The sequence below is a fragment of the Lynx canadensis genome, chromosome B2, assembly GCF_007474595.2.
Source record: "Lynx canadensis isolate LIC74 chromosome B2, mLynCan4.pri.v2, whole genome shotgun sequence".
NCBI lineage: Eukaryota > Metazoa > Chordata > Mammalia > Carnivora > Felidae > Lynx > Lynx canadensis.
The window spans coordinates 65,707,211-65,721,339 of NC_044307.1; the positions used below are offsets into that span (position 1 = coordinate 65,707,211).

At 38.8% G+C, this 14,129-nt stretch overlaps 1 protein-coding gene across 20 annotated transcripts in view; it reads left to right on the forward strand.

Moving 5' to 3' along the window:
• The window catches only part of RIMS1 (regulating synaptic membrane exocytosis 1), a 488,852-nt gene that overhangs the window by 263,325 nt on the left and 211,398 nt on the right, over window positions 1–14,129 (forward strand). For all 20 annotated transcript variants that reach the window (XM_030315837.1, XM_030315800.2, XM_030315814.1 and 17 more), the window contains one exon: window positions 2,622–3,487. In XM_030315837.1, coding sequence (XP_030171697.1) covers window positions 2,622–3,487 — 866 coding nt within the window. The remainder of the gene's footprint in view (window positions 1–2,621; window positions 3,488–14,129) is intronic.

The following is a 14,129-nucleotide window of genomic DNA, read 5'->3' on the forward strand; positions in this document are numbered from 1 at the left end:
CTGTTCATCATGAGATTGGTATTTTGGAGCATCTCACATTCATTGAATGTAGTTATTAATCAATCCAGTAGCCATGTGTATACTATAAGCAAACACTGTGCTAGGAACCAGAGTATAAAGATGATTAGGACATGGTCCCTTTTCTGACAGATCCCAGGGAAATTACCACAGACTATCCTAGAGGAGACAGACACCTGAGCAATTAACTGTACCAGAAAGCTGATTTGATCAAAGCTAGAAGATACATTGGGATCTAGAAGATATATAGTACTTTGGAAGTCACAGGAAAGAGAAGGTGCCTTCTGAATTAAGCCTTCCAGGATCCCCAGGAGTTGTAGGGTAGGCAGACAGGAAGGAGAGGACGTTTCAGAAAGAGAGAATGGATGCACCTGAGCTATACAGAGAGAACACACAAAGGACACTAGAGATACTTCAGTGAAGGTATAATGGATAGCTTTTGGTGACAAACTATTGTGGGTTAAGAAGAGACAAAAATATTGGAGGTGCAATTTGGGATTGGTCAGAAAATGATACCTGTAAATAAGAGAATTTGGAGCTCTAAAGTTTCTAAAGGGAAAATATGAATCCTGTTTTTGACATATGGTAAAAAAAAAAAAAACCAAAAAACAACAAACAAAAAACTATAAAGAAGTCAAGAATAAGAACTGAGAACCAACTTTTTGTTTTAAACTTTAAATTAAATTTGAAGATTTATAGAGACAAATGCTACTGCTGATTATATAAATTACTTGTGATGATGTGACTACATAAGAAAAGAGTGAGGATGTTGAGGGTATGGAAGGAAAAGAAGAGATGGGTGGCAACTTCAGGGAGATAAGTGAGACCAAAAGAATGGCAGGCAGTCTGTTTAAAGTTACTGAAGAATTCTTCATCAGGAGTTAGTGGAAATGGAATAATTAGAGGTAGAGGTGGGGAAACACATACTCGGGGAAGCAAAGATCAGAGAGACTGCAGAACATCTTTCGTTTTTATGACACTCCATATAAAGCACTCTCCATAAAGCACTTTCACAGATGGCCTCTCCTTTAATGCTCATGTGAACTTTGCAAGGTAAGCATTATTTATCAGCATTTCAAGGAAAAATTTATTCAATGTAAACTTCTAACAAGATCAGCGATGCCTTAATGAGCTACTAAATATCTGTAGTACAATCATCACACTTGTATGAAAACTGTATTTGATAATTAATATATGTTCCTATTAGACTCCTTACATTGTAAACCTGCAGTGGCACCCTTGCAGTTCCACCCTCTTACGACAATCTCTTTCACTTCAAAAGAACAATGTGCACTAAACGTCTTCAGCAGAATTTGCCATGCTATCTTGCTTACCTATGCCATTTGAACCCCTTTATTCTTTCTACTACTACTACTACTGCTACTACTACTACTAGCCCCTCCTCAAACTGACCCCACAGCATATCGTAGTAACTACTACTTTGGTGACCCACAATAGAAATTGCCCTTTTTCTCATCTTGGTTTTTTTATTTTTTTATTTTTATGCATGAGGTCTGCTTTTGGACTTGAAATAAAAAAAATGTTTCCTCTGGAAAGCCTTCTATGGGCCTCAGGGTTTCAAAAAAAAATAATAATAAGGCTTAGGTTGTTCCCACTTTAATTGCATGGTATATTGTATAGTGTCAGGGTGCTTAGACAAGGCCCTTACTTTTGATAAATTCTGGTATAGTTGCTGGAACTTTCCCAAATTAGGTGCACTCCAGTATACAAGAAAGGACTGAAAGGGCAACTGAATGATATAGCTACAAGATTCAAAGGTCGCCAAACTCCTTTCCTTTTATCTTTGCAGTACCTTAAATGGGATGGAGAGAAGGGTAGAAACAAAACCATTTTTGTTTTATTTTGGTGTTTTGTTTTTTTTTTTGTTTTGTTTTTTGGACTATGTTCTAAAATGAGGGAGATGGAAAGGAAGAGAAGAGAAGGAGGAAAACTGAATAATAATTTGAAACATTTCAATATTTCTATTGCCCAAGGAAGGTAAAATGAAGGCTAAAGTTCGGTCATTTTCTTTCCTAACCATCTCCCTTAAGTGTTTGGGTGCACATAAGCTTGTTAAAATTACCTTTTTCTACTATTAAAGAAGTGCTACTAGGTTTGATTTTTGAAATGAGCATACTTGTATTTACATTTCTTTAAAAGCTTCTATTATAATAAAAGATTGCAGATAATGTATTGTCTAGATGTATATCAAGTATATATATTTAGAATTGAACTGATATGTGTATTCTTGTGCTACTATATTTTACATATTTTAGTTTCATCTAAAACATTTTCAAGTCTTTCATTCACAAGCAGAAGTTAGCATAAAACGTGTTCATTTATTAATTTATTGGTGGTTTTAATTAATCTAGTTAACTTATAGGGAATTTTAAATGTGAAAACAACTTTTAAAGTTCCTTAGGCTGCTGTAATATAAAGGAGCTTTAGTTAGAAAGCTAATCAGATACACAGGTTTAATGTAGTTCTTTATCAAATCGTTTAATTAGACATCGGATTATAACGAATAATCTGGTCTTCAGTTTTAGCTTTACTTTTAGCTTTACACATTGCTTTTCTTCTTGACGTTCCTTTGTGTATCACAGGAAGAAGACTCCAGGGCTCTCTGAGCAGAATGGCAAAGGAGCCCAGAAGAGCGAGCGGAAACGCGTGCCCAAGTCCTCAGTGCAGCCGGGAGAGGGGGCCGTGGAAGAACGCGAGCGGAAAGAAAGGCGGGAAAGTCGACGGCTTGAGAAAGGACGGTCACAGGACTACCCAGATGTGCCGGAAAAACGAGAGGATCGCAAAGCGGTAGACGATGAGAAGCAAAGGAAAGAGGAGGAGTACCAGACCCGGTACCGCAGCGACCCGAACCTGGCGCGGTACCCGGTGAAACCACCGCCGGAGGAGCAGCAGATGCGCATGCACGCCCGGGTGTCTCGCGCGAGGCACGAGCGGCGCCACAGCGACGTGGCGCTCCCGCGCACTGAGGCCGGAGCTGCGCCGCCCGACGCCAAGGCCGGCAAGCGCGCACCGCCCCCCGCCAGGGCTTCGCCGCCGGAGTCGCCGCGGGCCTACTCTGCCGAGAGGACTGCGGAAGTCAGGACGCCGGGCGCCAAGCAGCTGGCGAACCACAGCCCGCCGGCACCCAGGCATGGGCCAGTCCCCGCAGAAGTCCTGGAGCCCAAAGCCCAGGAGCCCCTCAGGAAGCAGAGCCGCCTGGACCCCAGCTCGGCCGTCCTCATCAGGAAGTCCAAGCGCGAGAAGGTGGAGACTATGCTGCGGAACGACTCTTTGAGTTCTGATCAGTCGGAGTCCGTGCGGCCTTCCCCGCCGAAGCCACACCGGTCCAAGAGAGGCGGCAAGAAGCGGCAGATGTCCGTGAGCAGCTCGGAGGAGGAGGGCGTATCTACGCCGGAGTACACCAGCTGCGAGGACGTGGAGCTGGAGAGCGAGAGCGTCAGCGAGAAAGGTAAGGGCTGGCCGCGTGGACCACGAGCACGGAAGTGTTTGGGGCTCAGAGGCGCGCATGTGCAGGGGTAAAAAGTTTCAAGTGCCTTGAAACCTGCATGGTAATGCCTGTAGTTAACACTGCTGTATGGTATGTTAGAAAGTTGCTGAGACTAGATTCCAAAGTCATCAGGAGGGAAAAACAAAAATTCTAGCTAGATGAGTAGATAGATGCTAACTATACTTATTTTGGTAATCGTTTGGCATTATGTATGTGAAATCATGTGGTGTACCTTAAACTTAATACGGAGTTGTATGTCAATTATAGCTCCGTATTTTCATAGAAGTGGAGGGGAAAGTGCGACTTGAAGTGCTCACAGACATAGCTTCACAGGGAATAGAATAGAAGGTTTTAGCTTGCTCGCTTCCTTTGTTTCTTTTTGGTAGGATTTTGAAACATAATCACAGGCTTCAAATTTGGGTTACAAGAGTTCTTAATGACTTGTGTTCTTGTCATTCTGGGAAATTCAGTGTGCAGTCTTGTGTTTTTAATTTATCATTTCTGGGTGATTTGTCTGGGGGGAAAAGCTTCTTTTCTAGAAAACCATAACTATTCCTGATAAAGGGGAATGTACCTCTTTACTTACTTATTTATTTATTTATTTATTTATATTTATTTATTTAACATTTATTTATTTTTGAGAGACAGAGACAGCGTGAGCAGGGGAGGGGCAGAGAGAGAGGGAGACACAGAATCTGAAACAGGCTCCAGGCTCCCAGCTGTCAGCACAGAGCCTGATGCAGGGCTCGAACCCACCAACTGTGAGATCATAACCTGAGCCAAAATCGGATGCTTAACTGACTGAGCCACCCAGGTGCCCCAAATGTACCTCTATTTTTTTAATGCTTATTTATTTTGAGAGAGAGAGAGAGGCAGAGAGAGAGCACGAGATCCAGAATCCCAAGTAGGCTCTGTGTTGTCAACATAGAGCCTGATGCAAGGCTCGAACTCACCAACTGGTGACATCATGACCTGAGCCAAAATCAAGAGTCGGTTGCTTAATTGACTGAACCACCCAGGAGCCCCTACAAAACATTTTACAGTGTTGTGTGATACGCTGACTTTTTTTTTTCTGTCTTGTCCTGCACTGTGTACTATACCATAGCCACATGTGGCTATTTATATTAATTACAATTAAATAAACTTAAAAATTCAGTTCCCCAGTCACACTAAGCCACAGTTCAAGTGCTCAGGAGCAATCATCACAGAAAGTTCCTTTGGATAACATAATGCTGGTCTAGAAAATATTTCAGTTTAATGTTGAAATTATGTATTTGTTTTGAAGATTCACATCATTCTGCTGCTGTTCACTCAGATTTAAATTGGCTACAGTCCTAAATTTGATGGTGGTGATAATCATCCTTGTAGTGCTTCTTAGTTATATTTTGAGGTGACTATTTTTACAGTTTTTTGGCTTGTTTTATAGTTGCTAAATTATGTGCTAAATATTATAAATTTATAAAAAAGTAACTTTACCTCCTCATCTTCTCTATCTTCAAACTGCATGGCTGTGTCCTCTCCCCTTCTATGTCCTCTGTCTCCTTTCTCTCTCTGTCGATAGATAGGTAGGTAGGTAGGTAGACAGATACAAGTATAGATGTAGATATACATATATAAACACATGTATCCATCTATTTATCTGTGTGTCTAGATAAATAGATAGGTGAGTGGATGGATGGATGAATGGATATATGTATTTGGGAACAATTAAGAAAGTTTACTCTGGCATTATAATTATTGCATCTCAAGTTAAAATAACTGTTTTTTGGACAGTGATTTTGGAAGAGATTATGTAGCAGAATATGGATGCCATGTTTTAAGTTTCAGGGTCAAGGGAAGACTGTCCCCATGAAATAAAATTTAAAGGGCAATGGGAGACAGAAATTAAAATATTCTATGCATATGGGATCATTTGGCTTTTTAGTACACTTTCTGATGACTTATGTTTGACTTAGAAGTCAACATGGATACACTTATGCATACTGTCTATGGTCTTTTTAAAAGTCCCATGGTGAGTGTACTCTTGCTGCCTCTGTGACCTAACATTGTTTTGTGAGCACATATTTTATTTCCCTGAAATAATAAACTGTTAAATTAAAATGTAACTGGATGTGCTTATTTGGTATGCAGATAGCTCTTAATGGATGTATATGTATATGTATATGTATATGTATATGTATATTTTCCCATTTCTTAAAGAACTCTACATCAGCTTTTTCTGAATATGTGTTTTAAATCACAGTGGGCATAGAATCAGTCAGAATTGAATCTCACAATACCAACAGATTATGAAAGAAAAAAAATGACAAGTGGCATGGGTAATTGCAAGGATGGAATTGGTGTAATGTGAGGAACTTATTGCCTCTGCATATTGTCTTCCTTCCTTAGGAATTATCATTCTGGGGACATTAGTTGACTATATACACTTCTGAAGTTGAGGTAAAATATCTTCTTCTGGGAACACAGGGGCATCACATGTATATTTATCTGATTCAGACAACTCTGTTTTCTCTGATAATTAATCTGTTTTCAATAAATGTCTTGAAAATACACTCCAATCAAAGTAGTTGTCTTATTCTAATAGTTTAACCAATCCCAACTAAGTGTTTGCCAAATGAAACAATAACTATAAAGAGCATACATTTTTTTAGAATCAATGTAGCATAGAAATTTTCCTATTTCAAAGTGAATTAGAAATTCTGCTCTCTGCGCTATTAATGCCTTTGTTACCAAACCCCACTATTGTCTACTAAGGACGATCTGGGGAACTGGGCCTGATAATCTGCAGTATCCTGTGACTCTGCACAAGTTACTTAACTTTCATATGTCCTAGTTTTCTTATTGGCACAATGGAGCTAAGAGTATCTGTGTGGTATTATTATTGAGTGGTTTGATGAGATGGTGCATATAAAATAGGATACTAAATTAGCATTCTTCCTGTCTTGGTTTTGCTCGTGCTACCTATACCATAGATATTTAATGTCACAGTGAGTGTGAGAGCATCATTCATTTACATAACTGCAAAGAAAAGGTGTGAGAATTATATTTATGTCTTATAGGATCTAATGGGGTGAGAAGAATGATTTGGGAAGAGATTTCTTAGGAGAGTGGCTGCCATGTTGTGAGTTTCAGGGTCAAGGGAAGATTATCCCCATGGAATAAAATTTAAAGGGCAGGGGGAGACAGAAATTAAAATTGCATTTTAATTATAGCCCATTATTTTGGGTTCTGGTCTCAGTTCCAATATGTGTGTGTGCAGCGGAGTGAGTTTCCACACCAACAAGCAATTCTCATATGCCAGCAGGATGTCTGAGAATTCAGCTTAATTCAATTCTGATATTACCTACCCAGAGATAGCATCAGATCCCACAGGTTAGTATCTCATTCCCAAAAGACTGCCCTTCACTTCAGATGCCAGTCATAAGCCCGGGCTGTTACCAATGCTTCTGACCAACTGGCTGTAGATCACAGGTTCCCACAACCTCCTAATGGGTTTGATTAATTTGTTAGAACAGCCCACAGAACTTAGGAAACCCATTTACATACTAGATAATTGATTTATTATAAAATGATATAACTCAGGAGCAACCAGATGCAAGAGATGCATAAAGCAAGTTCTGGGGAAAGGGTGCAGAGCCCCTCCCTACGCCCTCTCCAGGCATGCCACTCTCCCAGCACCTCCGTATGTTCCCTACCTAGAAGCTCTCTCAACCTAGTACTTTTGGATTTTTATGGAGGCTTTATTACATAGGCAGGGTTGATTAAATCATTGGCCATTGGTAATTGGTTCAACTTCTAGTACTCCTCTGTCAGGAAGTCAGGGGGCTAGAACCTAAAGTTTCAATCCGCTAATCACGTGATTGATTCTCCAAGCAACCAGCACCCATCCTTAGGTGTGGTCCAAAAGTCACGTCTTTAACCTAACAAAAGATAGATACCTTTATGGCTTTCATCACTTTGGAAATTCCAAGGATTTTAGAAACTTTTTGCTAGAGAGGCACCTGGGTGGCTCAGTCAGTTGAACATCTGACTCTTGATTTCAGCTCAGGCCGTGATCTCACTGCACTGTTAGCCCAGAGCCTGATGTGGGGCTCAATCCCAAGAACTGTCAGATCAAGCCCTGCATCAGGCTTTATGCTAGGGTTATAACCTGCTTGGGTTTCTCTGTCTCCCTCACTCTATGCCCCTACCCCACTCATTCTCTCTCTCCCCCTCTCTTTTCCTCTCTCTCCCTCTCTCTTCCTCTCTCTCCCTCTCTCTTAAATAAATAAATAAATAAATAAATAAATAAATAAATAAATATCAAATGGAGGAAAACTGGAAAGCTTTCATACATTTTAAAGGGATAGCTGTTCTAAATGAAAGTAAGAATGAAGTTTTTGTATTTCCACATCTTTCATTTTGATGTGAAATTGGATTCTTGAATTGGTTCACATTGTTTACAAACATGCTGTGGGCCAGCCAGACACATTTACTGGCTGCATCTAGCCCAAGGACCACCAGCTTTTTATCTCTGGACCTCCCTGGGGTCTGGGTTGTCTCTTGTCTATGCATAGCCTCTGAACCTCTCTTATGAAGGTCCAAAACTCTTGATACAAAGCAGTATTTAAGATTGCACATTTACATTTAGTCACAAAAATATATGCACTGGGGTCTAGCATTCCCCTCATTTTAATACTGTTTACTTTAAAAAAAATTTACTGTTTATTTATTTTTGGGAGAGAGAGAGAGACAGAGACAGAGTGTGAGCAGGGGAGGAACAGAGAGGGAGACACAGAATCTGAAGCAGGCTGCAGGCTCTGAGCTGTCAGCACAGAGCCAGAGGCAGGGCTTGAACTCGTGAATTGTAAGATCATGACCTGAGCTGAAGTCGGACACCCAACCGAGCCACCCAGACACCCCAGTACTGTTTACTTTAAATACTATTTGCAGATCCTCTGTTCAAAAATCTTGGGTTCAAGATCTTGGGCACCTGGGTGGCTCAGTCGGTTAAGTGTTCAACTTCATCTCTGGTTCATGAAGTTCTGCAAATTCATCTTGCAGTTTGTGAGTTCAAGCCCCCCATTGGGCTCTGTGCTGACAGCTCAGAGCCTAGAGCCTGCTTCAGATTCTGTGTCTCCCTCTCTCTCTGCCCCTCCCCTCCTCCCTCCCTCCCTCTCTCTCAAAAATAAATAAACATTAAAAAAATTTTTTTTTGTTCCTCAAGGAACTCAGTAGAGAGGCTTGAGAAATAAAGAGACAAAGATGGTGCCAATGTGGAGGAGAGAAATGGCACCAGTTCTGAGAAGAAACAAAGAAGTATTGCTGCCTTGATCAGGAGAGTAAGCTACTTACACTTACAAGGAATTTAAAGTATAAATCCTCAGACAGAACTAGTTAGAAGAAGAGCCTGGCATTGGATAACAGGATTTCCTTTTTTTATCCCCTTCTGCTTACTGACTTTGAATAAACTCAGAAAATACAACACAAATTGATTGTGCCTGTGAACTTTGAAAGTACTCCATGAATGACTTCTGAGGTCAATTTGTATAATAAGGGCTTATTGGTTTGTTTGTAGCTATTACTGCTAGGTAGTATTTATCAGTCCTTTTAGGGGTATGTGATATCTGGTTTATTCTAAGAAATGATACCTGCAATGGTATCAAATAAGACTATGTATCGTTAATTACAGGTATGAATTTTCCACCTAAAGACAAAGACAGTTTCCAGGGACCAGAGCATAGATTTTAGGTGTTATGAATTATTGACTATTAAGTTTAGGTACATAGCAATTTAATCATTGAAGAATAAGGAAAAAGAATTGGAACCTTTGCAAAAATCAGGTACTAAATTCTGTAAATGAAAATGTAGTTCTCTATGTTATTCTTTAATCATTAAACTAAAAATATTGGGAGTATCCTCTTTTACCTCCAGCAATACAGTGCCTGCTGCTCACAGAACTTTTAATTCTGGCCAGAAGTTATTGATTTACTTATGTTTTTTTGACAGCAAAGAATGCATTTTATATCCTTTTGATAGTCTTAAGAGGGCTTGCAATTAAATACTTGGTCAGATTTATTTATGTATTAATTTATATGTAGTATTACATGAATATTGGATGATACACATGATACTAAACAAAGTATCTATAAGAACCTACTGCATTCCAGGCATACTGTGCTAGGTTCTAGAGGTACAGTGACTAAATAAATAAATACGCACATATACATAGCCATCATTTCTGCCCTCATGACATTTTTTATTGGCTGTTCAGAAGACTCTGACTGGAAAGTTTATACAGAGATAGGATACACCAAGATAAAATCAGGTTCTGTGGTAAGAATTTGGTTACATTTAAAAAAAAATTATAACTTTAAAACAAATGCAACTTTAAAAGAGGTTCCTCTTCAAATGGCTGCCCAAACTTAAGCATTTATTTTTCTTATCCCATGAGATCCCACAAAAGTAAAGAAAAAGGAAGTGAGCTGTGAGCACATGAGATGTTCTTGAGAAGATGGAAAGAAGAAAGTAGCCTACTTGTGGGCATAAGAGGTTTCCAGGTGAACAAGAGGATGTGGTGGTGGAAAAGACTGTTTGCTGTGAAGTGCCTTACAGAGACTTACGGCTCAGATACTAGGTTCCTTAGAGCAGGAAGTGAGAAGGAAAGCTTTAGACTGGCAGATTCATTCAACATATGTTGACAGAGTAGCCATTTATTCTCCTTACTGTTCCCTTCTCTTTACTTCCTTGTATACAACAAAAGCTACCCCATGTTTAATCCCTAGATAGAAATCAAGAAAAAAATCCAGTGGACTGCTTGAGCAAAACTCAGATATTGGGGTTGTTGCACCCCCACCTTTATAGCTTAATGCTGAGTTGCACACATTGTTTACCCTAAAGTGAAGGTTATTAGCTCTCGAACACCATTCATTCACAGATGTTAGAGACACTGTTAGTGTCCATTTGAATGGCATTGATAAGAAGACTTACATGGAAATTCATACCAGCTACACACAGAAATCCAGCCAGTACTCAATTTTTTGTTCTTTTTCAAGTTTTTATTTAAATTCTTTTTTTTCATGTTTATTTATTTGTTTTGAGAGAGAGAGAGAGAGAGAAACTTAAGCAGGCTCTGCACTGTCAGCACAGAGCCCTACATGGACTCAATCTCACAAACTGAAATCATGACCTGAGCTGAAATCCAGAGTCAAACTCTTAACTAACTGAGATACCCAGGCACCCCTACAAGTTTTTATTTAAATTCTATTTAGTTAACATAGTGTAAAATTAGTTTCAGGTATAGAATTGAGTGATTTCTCACTTACATACAACATCCAATGTCATCACAAGTGCCCTCCTTAATACCCATCATTTAACCGATCCCCCTGCCCACCTCCCTTCCAGAAATCCTCAGTTCGTTCTCTGTAGTTAAGAGTCTGTTTTATGCTTTGCCTCTCTTTCCCCCCATGTTCGTCTGTTATATTTCTTAAATTCCACATATAAGTGAAATCATATATGGTATTTGTCTTTCTCTGACTGACTTCTCGTAGCATAATACTCTTGAGGACCATCCATGTCGTTGTAAATGTTAAGATTTCTTCTTTTGGGGGGCTGAGTAATATTCCATTGTATATATACACCACAACTTCTTTATTCATCATTCAATTGACATTTGGGCTCTTTCCATAATTTGGCTGTTGTTGATAATGCTGCTGTAAACATCAAGGTGCATATATCCCTTTGAATCAGTATTTTTGTATCCTTTGGGTAAATACCTAGTGGTACAGCCAGTACTCAGTCTTAAATATGAATGAACAACAAAGGCTACAAACTATGAAGAACGCCAGCAAGAGGCACTAGAAAAGATCAAGATAAACAAGTAGACCTTAGAAGTAAGAAGTAATTCAAGAGCAAAAAACATAGTACAAAATGCTACATTCCTGGTTACCTTTGATACATTCTGAACTGTCTAAGCCCCATCCCCAGGGCAACTTCCCCACCCAAACACACAGATACTCTGTGTAAAAATTTTTTTGAAAAGTTTAAGTTATTAACCAAGCTTAAAAAGAAAGCTGTGGCTACCAAAACCCATAACACTGAAGCACTTGGGCACAAATACTTGACAAAATATAAGACTATATGACTGGACTCAGGATCACAAACTTGCCTCAGGTATGAGTTAATTATCCTAACCAGGAAGTAAAATAATCTTATCTGATACATTAAAATAAAAGCTATTGTAAAGGCTATAAACTCTTTTTGGTCCAAAAGAGGTGAATGTGAAACTGACCCATGAGGAAATGTATTGGAGCCCAGAGGATGAGCCCAGAGATCATAATTTGAAACATAGGAGGAAGTTCAACAACATTAAAGATATGAAGGAAAAAGGGAAAGTATCTATAAGCTTTTGGAAGTTAAAATAAACCAGCTCATATACACAACAAGAAGAGTTAGACTGCCCTTACACTTCCTATTAGCAGTGGATTCCAGACTAGAGTTGTTCAATGTTTCTCAAGTATGGAAGAACAAAACCATTTTGAAATACAATTCTGTGTACATCTAAACCCTCAGTCAACTCCAGGTTCTCAGAAAACCTACTTTGCAGTCTCCTTCCGAGAAAATTATTTAAAGATGTATCACGCAAGAAAAAAATAATAATAAGAAAGTGGGACAAATGGGAAACAAGAAAAACTGAATCAAGAATCCAGTGCAAAGAAATCCCTGAATGACATTATGTGCAGAAAGCAGTATGTACAAATTAAAACTGGAAGTCATTTCCAGGAAGTTCCAAGAAGAAAATCTTTGTTAAGAAGAATGTCATGGATTCTAAGAAATATCCAATGACTAATGAATTACATGGCATTATTGACTGAATAAGGAAAGGCTGTCTCTTTTTTTTCAACAATAAAGAGGAACACTGAGAAAACAAAAACAACCACTATTAAGGAAAATCAAGTTTCAAATATGAGGCAAACAAAAGTGTGACATTATTTTATTAATTGAAATAGCCCATTCAACTATTAGCCTAGGCACATTTTCCTCTGAGTGAACAGGAAGCCTGGCAGTTCATCCCTAGAAAAGGAAATTTAATTTTTGCATATCATTTTTGCTTGGTTCTGGAATATTTATATGTAATAATATTGTAAGTGCCACTTACTGTTTTTCAAGTTTTAGAGTGAACTCCCTTGCTCATTTAATACTTATGTATGTTTACATAATTGAATATAAATATTTTGTCCATGTCAAAATAAAGGTAAAACTGGCCAATATGGGGGTGAGAGGATTTGGGCAGGGAAGAAGTGCAGGTAAGCACATGAATATTCTCATCTAAAATGGTCAAAAGTTAAAATAGCTTGTTGAAATTTTAGGACAAGAAATACAGGATTATGTATACATATATATTTTTTAAGTGTTTATTTATTTATTTTGAGAGAGAGAGCAAGTGACCACGGGAGGGCCAGAGAGTGAGGGAGAGAGAATCCTAAGCAAGCTCCACACTGTCAGTGCAGAGCCCGATGTGGGGCTCAATCCCATGAACCATGAGATCATGACCTGAGTCAAGATCAAGAGTCAGATGCTTAACTGACTAAGCCACCCAGGCACCCCAGATTTTGTATATTTAAATATGGAAGTATAATAGGAGAAATTGGTTTGTGAAAGCAAAGGATGTAAAAAAGTGAGCTAACGTCTCTAATCAGTTTTTTAAATTTTTTTAATGTTTATTTATTTTTGACAGAGAATGAGAGACAGAACATGAGTGGGGGAGAGGCAGAAAGAGAGGGAGACACAGAATCTGAAACAGGCTCTAGGCTCCGAGCTGTCAGCACAGAGTCCGACTCGGGCCTTGAACTCACGGACAGCAAGATCATGACCTGAGCTGAAGTCAGATGCTCAACCAGCTGAGCCACCCAGGCGCCCCATAACATCTCTAGTCAGTTTTAACCATAAGTATTATCTTAAAATTAGAAACCAGTGGATAATATCTTCGATAAGGCTGTCAATATACAGAGGCAATTTATTTTTTAAAAATTAGAGTACTTTCCATTAGAAGAACTAAGAAAATAAATATTTAAAAATAAGTTTGAAAAGTGGAATAATAGTGTGAACAGATAGGATGTGAGGGGAAATGAATTATTGTAACTACATATCAGGCCCATATTTATTTTAATTTTCATCATGTGCATGAATAGGAATACATAAAAAAACTGGTATCTAGTGTCCCCTTCATTGAGTTGTATATAACCAGTTTTGGTATCTTCTGGGTCTTTTATAACTGGCATTTTTGCCACCAGAACCTCAAAACAGCAATGGATCCATGTAGAATTATAACAGCATTGGCTTCTCTTTTACCTTTTCTACATAGTATTTCATTGAGTTCCTAGTGTATGACAGGCACTTACCAGGCTTTGGAATATATGATTAGAATATAGCCCCTGCCCATAGTGACTCTCTCAGAAGAGCCCACCTCATTTCTTTTGTCGTGTTTCATTTTATGTACTTCTGCTTAGCCCATTCACACAGAGGCTGATGAACACACTTTTATAGACGTCTGCCTGCACTTCTTAACTTTCAACCAAGTACTTTCTCTAGCTTTTTATTTAATTTACCCTCTTGATCTATACAG